Source organism: Hypomesus nipponensis, chromosome 9 (assembly GCF_054491055.1).
Source record: "Hypomesus nipponensis isolate SF chromosome 9, ASM5449105v1, whole genome shotgun sequence".
In the NCBI taxonomy this organism is placed as follows: Eukaryota; Metazoa; Chordata; class Actinopteri; order Osmeriformes; family Osmeridae; genus Hypomesus; species Hypomesus nipponensis.
The window spans coordinates 14,672,330-14,680,151 of NC_140369.1; the positions used below are offsets into that span (position 1 = coordinate 14,672,330).

Consider the following 7,822-nt stretch of genomic DNA (forward strand, 5'->3'; position numbering starts at 1 on the left):
TGCTTTTTTTTGAGTTTTTGGTTCCATCTCCTGGGGAAATAAAATAGGGCTAAAGCATGCAGACCCTGCGTTTAAGAGATTGCTTTATGTATAATTTTAATTGTGATGTTTTATTTGTGACTGAGACCCTATTGATTTACCGATTTATATAACTTTATCAATCCCCGATCAATATTTTAGGAAGCTAAGCTTAATTTCTGACTGTCTACGTTTCTGTATTTGAAAGTTAATTATGCTATTCATTATGTTTATAAAGCAAGTCAAATACATGTTTCTAAGACTATTCTAATATCAATTAATATACCGGCTCATCTGCTGAAGGACACATGTTTTTGTCAGGCAGACGAGGACAGCTTTATCCTGTGGACTGGATAGAAACATTGGGGTCCGTTCTCTCCACATGTCTTGCTCTACAACGTGAGAACCATGCCGAAGTCAAAGAGGGATAAGAAAAGTAGGTTTTATGAAAAATTTGCCAACATTTAGAATCAAACATGTTTTTATCTCACATGCGATATTATCAATGATTGTTCTATGTAGTTAATATTTTGATATGTTGCGTATAAATAGGCCTAGGTTACATTAACACATCTATCCAGCAAGCTAGGTTAGGTATTAGCTAAAACGATCTACCAAGTTGAAACTTTTTTGAGTTGGCCGACCACCAATTTATTTATACTAACATGATAACCTCCTTTATATGTTCGTCTGTGGACCTAGAAGCTAGCTACAGATAAGCTTAATTCGTAACACTGAAATTGTGCTAGCTACCTAGCCAGTTGCCGCTGCTGACGTCTTTTTAACGCTGTGCAGGAGCTGACAGCGCATGAACAGACATGCTAGCGTATGCATGGACATCTGACTAGACTAAATTATTCTAACGTTGTCCTACAGTTTCGCTTACGAAGACAGCCAAGAAGGGCTTAGAAACAAAACAGAACTTGATAGAAGAGGTAAGTTTGTTGCATTCGTGTTGTAGGCTACTTGTCATTAACACCATCCTCAACGTAAACAGCTATGAAGTTTCAGCTCATTTACAGGATATTTCGACAAGAAACCTTTCACTGACTTACACCTGATTTTTCTAGTTGCGGAAATGTGTGGACATTTACAAACACATGTTTGTGTTTTCCGTGGCTAACATGAGGAATAACAAACTCAAGGATATCAGAACAGCCTGGAAACACAGCAGGTAAAGAGCCTGCCTTGCTACAGTTAGTTTATCTCAATTTTACACACCTCCCTTGAATCCCGAAGCTCCACACCCATCCATCCATCTACCCACCCATCATTCCCTCCATCTCTATTTCCCTGTAGTTCCCTACAGTTGTGACAGTGGCACCTGCAGATGGAGTGACTGTGTTTTCGTCGTCTTTCCCACAGATTCTTCTTTGGTAAAAACAAAGTGATGATGATCGCCATCGGAAGAAACACCACGGATGAGTACAAAGACAATTTGCATAAGGTAAGAAAGTGAAGCTTGGGAATATAAGAGTTTGTGAATGACTACCAGCGAGTCATTTTGATATTTTGCTTACTACTGATATTTTATTGGCATTGTTCATTTTCTTAGGTCAGCAGGTTTCTGAGAGGCGAAGTGGGCGTGTTATTCACAAATAAGACCAAGGAAGAAGTTCAAGAGTAAGTATCCTTGCCTTGTTTACACATCAGTATTGGATACTAATGGCAGGAGTAATGACAATGTTAGGAGTTTATTCATTGTCTGCCTTGAATCTATGTTGTGTGTGACATACAAGGCAAACAAAATACAAGGACCTCATTAAATTGAACCTGTACAGCAATGTCCATTATGTTGAACCCGTTAGTCATTGGCCTCATTTGTGTTTTCCGTCTTATCTCGTTCATAGGTATTTCAGTCACTTTAAGGAGACCGATTATGCGCGGGCAGGTAATAAGGCACAGATGGCCGTAACACTTGACGAAGGACCCCTGGAACAGTTCCCTCACTCCATGGAGCCACAGCTGAGGCAGTTGGGACTGCCCACCGCACTCAAGAAGGGTAGGATGACATTCGGCTCTTAGGACCACCAGCCCTTTCACTAAAGATTAGAGTTAGATTACAAACAACCACATATTTTAGTGCTGTGTCATTGTTCCCGTGTAAATTAATTTGTTTTTGTGGACCATTCCTCGACACTTATCACTAACACTGTCAGAACCGTGCATCTAGTCGTAGTTCTGCTGTACTCACTATATGAACTGTGTACGTCGCTATGGATAAAGGTGCTAAAGGGAATAAATGTGAATCTTTTCCAGGAGTCGTGACGTTACTGAAAGACCACCAAGTGTGCAAGGAGGGAGACGCGTTAACGCCCGAGCAGGCTCGTATTCTGGTAAGCCGAGTCATTCAGCCAAGCCAGCCATGTTGGAGTGTTTTGTTTTGCAGATGAGGCTTCATGACAACTGTCACTACTGGAATGTGGGGGTCATGAATCAATAGATTGTTATGAACCATATTCTCTTCTGTCCATTGTAGAAACTGTTTGGGATTGAGATGGCTGAATTCAAGTTGCTAGTCAAGTGCATGTGGAACTCTGAATCGAACGACTTTGAGAAGATGGCTGAGGAAGAAGACGAAGATGCCATGCAGGAAAATGAAGATAAGGAAGACGAGGGAGAATGAAAGGAGATCAAAGAACACTGGACTTTTCTGACCTTGTTTAAATGTTTTAAAAAACCTGTCATGCCAGCCCTCACAAGCATTTTTATGCATCTGGTTTGCGTATTGCCAGTAAAATGCTGAGTCAGGGACAAACTCTGTCCTTGAAATCTTCTCTGTTCACAATGTGCTTTCAATATATTTTGTCAAAATACAAAACTGAAAACTGAACATCTGTGTTGGGCAATGGAATGCATATATGTAGCTGATGTTTGCTGTATAAAGGAAAGGATTCTGACATATTTAGTAGTTGTGTTCACAGGAAAATCATTTTGGTATCACTAAGAAAAAAAGCAAACTTATTACACTATTCAATTTATTACAGTTGAAGACATAGCCTCCAGAAAAAAAGATTTCCCCCTGAAAACATGTCTATTTGTAAATGTGAATATTTACAATTAAGTGCCAACCATTAAATTACAGATTACATTTTTTATCTGCTTTTCTCTCCCCAGCTTCACAACAACTTTTGTTGCCCTCTACACTTCTAGCATAGCAACATCTCAATACTGATCACTGTGAAAATCTTATAAAAGTTAAAGGCAATTATGGTAATAGATCAATGTCTTGGCTAGATGTAATATTTCCCCATAGCAAGACGACACGAATCTCTAGAGAAGTTGAATGGGAGTCATGGAGGTGGGATTTCAACGGAAGTAGTTGGGACACTCGTGGGCCACCAGGTCCCAGGCCTGCCTGAAGGCTTCCACCACCCTCTGGTCCAGGGGACCCTCCTCCGAAGCCGACAGGTTCTGCTGGAGCTGCTCCATGGTGGACATGCCGATGATGACTCCATCTCCCAGATCCCCCTGGGGCAGGAAATTATACATCACATCCCTCCCCAGCAATTTTTGTCAACACTGATGGACATTCACAGCCCATCACATCATACACCAGAATTGATGGCACTTGGATCAAAGGTTCTACAATTGCTATGTACAGTATGATAGCAGCAAGGTGCCTTTCTGTCAAGTGTTACAATGTGTATTGTGTGAAGTTACCCTGGGTTAGGGTTAGGGTTAACACACACACAGAGGCCCGTGCGTATACAAACACCCACATAGGATCGCACACACACACAAACACACATACATACAAACAAGGTCTCACCAGCAAAGGGCCCTGAGTTGTGGGTCTTAAGTTACCCTAAGCAGTGTGTTTGAGGTTAACCTAGCTGTGAGTGTGTGTTTGAGGTTAACCTAGCTGTTTGTGAGTGTGTGGTTACCCTGAGCTGTGAGTGATGGTACATCCAGCGGAGTGCAGCTGAGGTCATAGAGGGTTTGTCTGCTCCGTAAGCCGTCTCCATCGCCTTCATGACCAGGTCTATAGCCTGGAAATGGCTCTGCTTCCAGTACCTGACAACACATGGTGTACATCCAGTATACAGAAGGATTTCACTCTTGCTTTTGGAGTATGCGCCGAGAAGCTACACTATGTTCTCAGTGTGCACTCGCTAACTCTTTGCCTTCATCTCCATCACTCTCAGACATAATCTAACTACTACATCTGCAATACAAAGTGATGCAAGATTAGAGTGCTCATCTTTTCCGTGTTCCCGTTGGTTAACAGAACCCCCTCACCTGTCCCTGTAGGCTCCCGCCCAGTTGTTGCCAAAGAAGCGTCCTGCAGGCTGAGAGCCATCTTTATCTTCAAAGTGGTACTTGCCTGTGAGGAGACCCCCTGACGGAAACAAAACACACAGCAGTTAGTCTCAGTCTGACTGGTCACACGTGTGGTGATGTTGACACTGCTGATGGTGCTTTGTATGAAGCGTTTTCTTGCGTCACACTCTGACATTGAAGCTTTATATAAAGTCATCTCAGTGGTCACACTCAGGGGGCGGGGCTACTTCATATGAAGTATACGATACAGATTGGTAAAAGCTTATGAGAAACTTTCCAGATCTGAGAAAGGTTTGATAAACATACCTGCCAGAGGGTTGTACGCATAGAACCTCATGTTGCAGTACCTGAGACATGGAAGCAGCTCTGTCTCCACCTGTCTGGTGGTGGCATTGTACATCCCCTGTCATGAAGGACTGTCACATGAGTAGACTAACAAACGGATGCAAAAAGATCAACCAAAAAGGTGGTTTACAGCTCAGGTGTTCTTGAAAAATTGCCAAATCACCATTTGTATGGTTCTCGAGAGTAAGAAAACACGTTTGTATAGCCGCCTGTGCTTTCTTACCTGATAAACCGTTGGAACTATCCAGTTGTTGTGTCTGCAGATGCACACTATCTCAGCCACCTCCCAGGAGGCATAGTTTGATAAACCCAGCTCCTGGTACTTCCCCTGGAGGAGAGACGGTGCAACAGAAGGGCATGAGTGCATAGTCATATAAGGAGTGTTCATGGTAATAGGAAGAAAAGCTATTTTCCGTTTTTAAGAAGGTGCTGACAAACTGAAGTACATGATCCTTTGGTGCAGCCCTCTCAATATGGTCCTCTGGCCCCCTGCCTTGCATGTTTGAGATGTTTCCCATTTCCAACACACCTAATTCAAATGAATGGATCGTCATCAGGCTTCTACTGAGCTTGATAACAACACATTTATTTGAACCAGAAGGAAAATATGGAAAACATGCAGGGCAGTGTGGGCCCTGAGGACCAGGTTTGAGAAAGACCCAGTCTGGACCAGCCTAACAAGAGTGTTTTGGGTGGATGGTTACTGGGTGAGTAGCAGAAGACTCTTTCTCCCTCCCGAGGTACCTCTTTGTGGAGCTCATCACATGCCCGCAGGGTGTCCTGGATGGGGTTCTGGTGGTCAGGGGCGTGGAGGTAGAAGAGGTCAACAGAGTCGGTCTTCAGTCTCTTCAGGGAGATTTCCAGCTGGGACCGAACACTCTCTGGTGTCAGGGTCTTCCCATCCCAGGGGTTGGCTTTGGTGGCAATGCTCACTGCAGATAGAAGAAATAGCTTCACGTGAATCGCAAGATGACGTATTAAAGCTGTTTTCTGCAGAATCACAGACTGAGTTGTGTTGTCACGTCAAGTGGCCATGCAACTAGTGTATTGCGGGTGCAGTTGCTGGCGTCTGAGGATTCCAGTTAGGTTAGCGTAGTGTCATGAATTGCATAATTGTGACATTTTGCTCAGCCACATTGTGGCTTTTTGTCCGTAGAAGATTAACTAGTAGGGATCGGTATACTTTGAACTAAGTAGGTATGTAGGATTATAGGATATGACGGCTACCTGTTTTTGGAAGATTCATTTCACCAATAATTGTCTCTGCCTGGCCGTCTGTATACATAAAAGCAGTGTCCACATCATTATGCCCGTGCTGCAGAAACATTTTGACCATTTCGTGGCTTAGCGTCGCGTCAGCGCGCCCCCCAAATGCCATAGTTCCTAGGAGAGAAATGGGCTTCTTATTATGTGCAGACCCGGTCGACGACATGTTGCAACGAGAGATTAGCACCACTGGTAGCTGGTTGAATCTTGACACAAGTCGTTGATTAAGTCCACACAGGCCTACTCTTGCAACCCAAAGCATAATAACCGCGTCCGCGTGACTGCTGAACACGGAACGAGGGGCAAAGGACGCTGATCTACAGTAAGGGAGTGTGAGGAAATAACGATGAGATTTCGTAGAAGTCAAATTGATATTTTGTTCTACTCATACAACACCGTTCGCTCACTTCTAAATAACGAAATGAGTGTTGTGTGTAGTTCAATGACCTAGATCGATATTTTTGGGGGGCTCTTGATCCTCTTGTTAATCATTACTCACCTGTTTTCGTATCCGAAGTAGGTTGTATTTTCTTACTCCCCTTGTTATCGTCTGTCTGCCTGTGGTGCTTCCTAAAACCAGAGGGTGTCAGCAGATGATAATTTCACTCCAGTTTAGTCCGTGTCACGGCTCTGAATTGATCTTAACAGACCACGTTCACAGATCATTGCAGTAAAAGTTATCATTTTATCATGCACTCACTAGATCAATTGAAGGTCAGAACTGATAAAACATGAAGTAGTCAAACATAACTTTGTTGAAGCACACACCTGCCAATTAGGCTCTGGGTAATATTCTACATACAGTAAGTGCTTGGTCTCTTTTTTTTCAACTGATGGGAAATATTGCTGTGGCCTAGAGGGTCGATGTCGCAATGACCCTGTGTAGTTTTCATATATTCATATCTTGTCTCCCAAACCCATCAACTTGTCATCTGTGCATACTGTATCATAAATCACATGCGTGAAGACCATTTGGTTGTGGAATTTCGTGTGGAATTGTGTCACATAAAAACCTGCCACCGCCGGATCGGAGAGTGTGAAAGAGTGGGAGACATTTTCAACATGGGTGGACATAGGTGATAAACTATTCACCTGACAAGTCTGGCTGTAACTTGGAGCATTCAATTATCAAGAAAGTGAACGTCGTTAAAGGCACTAATGAAAAGAGACAAACCAGACAACCTTACATTTTTGCATTTTAACCATTCGAGAACACTTCATCTGGGATGTGACTGAATAAGGTATAAAAAACCACATTCCGATTTCATTATGAGGGAACATGTTTGGCTTTCTAGAAAGATTAATCAGCCATCACTCGTTTCACACACAGTGCCACTATAGGCAACATGCACGGAACACACCGACCCTATCCATCAGAGCAAGGCAGCATGTGGATCACGGCTGGTCAGCCTTGACCCATATGACCTAGGCCATGGAGTCCACGTGATTTACACTTTAGTCAGGGGACCAACAGTAACTCAGTCCTGGTGCCCCCCACGACCCTTCTTCCCAACTCTGTCGACCTCCGCATCAGCTGATACCCTCATGAGTGACCTGGTGAATGGTCTGACCCCCACCCCCCCCCAACACACACACACACACACACCTCACACGCACACACACTCCACCCCGCGACAACAACCATATCCTGTCCGGATCTTCAACCTAAACTTCTTATCTGTCTGCCTTCAACTATCACATAGCATCCCCTATTGACAGGCTAACGGTTGCATTGCCACTATCTTGTCGAATTTGACAGTCGAACTATACACATTTACCATGCTAATTTAATTACTAGGTCTTACTTACCTTGCACACACCATCTGAAGTTCTCTGATGTAAACGAAGGAGACACCCTCCCCCGCCAAGCGCTCACGGCAACATCTTCATTATATACCACTCAACTTCC

The 7,822-nt window shown here is 43.5% G+C and overlaps 2 protein-coding genes across 2 annotated transcripts; one reads left to right on the forward strand and one right to left on the reverse strand.

The window, feature by feature from the left end:
• The first annotated feature begins 330 nt into the window (after positions 1-330).
• mrto4 (MRT4 homolog, ribosome maturation factor) lies at positions 331-3,114 on the forward strand. The gene is made up of 8 exons (XM_084704888.1): positions 331-454; positions 895-953; positions 1,089-1,192; positions 1,384-1,465; positions 1,574-1,641; positions 1,869-2,020; positions 2,278-2,354; positions 2,498-3,114. Exons 1-8 carry the CDS (start codon positions 427-429, stop codon positions 2,642-2,644), a joined length of 717 nt encoding a protein of 238 aa, XP_084561014.1. The 5' UTR covers positions 331-426; the 3' UTR covers positions 2,645-3,114.
• On the reverse strand, positions 2,980-6,263 carry akr7a3 (aldo-keto reductase family 7, member A3 (aflatoxin aldehyde reductase)). Its single transcript, XM_084704889.1, has 7 exons — positions 5,875-6,263; positions 5,392-5,579; positions 4,871-4,975; positions 4,609-4,705; positions 4,261-4,360; positions 3,906-4,035; positions 2,980-3,489 (listed from the first exon to the last, which is right to left on the reverse strand). Exons 1-7 carry the CDS (start codon positions 6,173-6,175, stop codon positions 3,328-3,330), a joined length of 1,083 nt encoding a protein of 360 aa, XP_084561015.1. The 5' UTR covers positions 6,176-6,263; the 3' UTR covers positions 2,980-3,327.
• Between the last annotated feature and the right edge of the window lie 1,559 nt (positions 6,264-7,822).

Bases quoted from the DNA above. Each gene is read 5' to 3' on its own strand.
- mrto4 (XM_084704888.1), top strand. From the start codon at position 427: ATGCCGAAGTCAAAGAGGGATAAGAAAA. The intron at 455-894 runs GTAGGTTTTATG...GTTGTCCTACAG, and splicing joins GTCAAAGAGGGATAAGAAAA to TTTCGCTTACGAAGACAGCC. The intron at 954-1,088 runs GTAAGTTTGTTG...TGATTTTTCTAG, and splicing joins AACAGAACTTGATAGAAGAG to TTGCGGAAATGTGTGGACAT.
- akr7a3 (XM_084704889.1), bottom strand. From the start codon at position 6,175: ATGCTTTGGGTTGCAAGAGTAGGCCTGTGTGGACTTAATCAACGACTT. The intron at 4,361-4,608 runs GTATGTTTATCA...TGTTTCCGTCAG, and splicing joins TGCGTACAACCCTCTGGCAG to GGGGTCTCCTCACAGGCAAG. The intron at 4,036-4,260 runs GTGAGGGGGTTC...ATGTGTTGTCAG, and splicing joins GCGGGAGCCTACAGGGACAG to GTACTGGAAGCAGAGCCATT.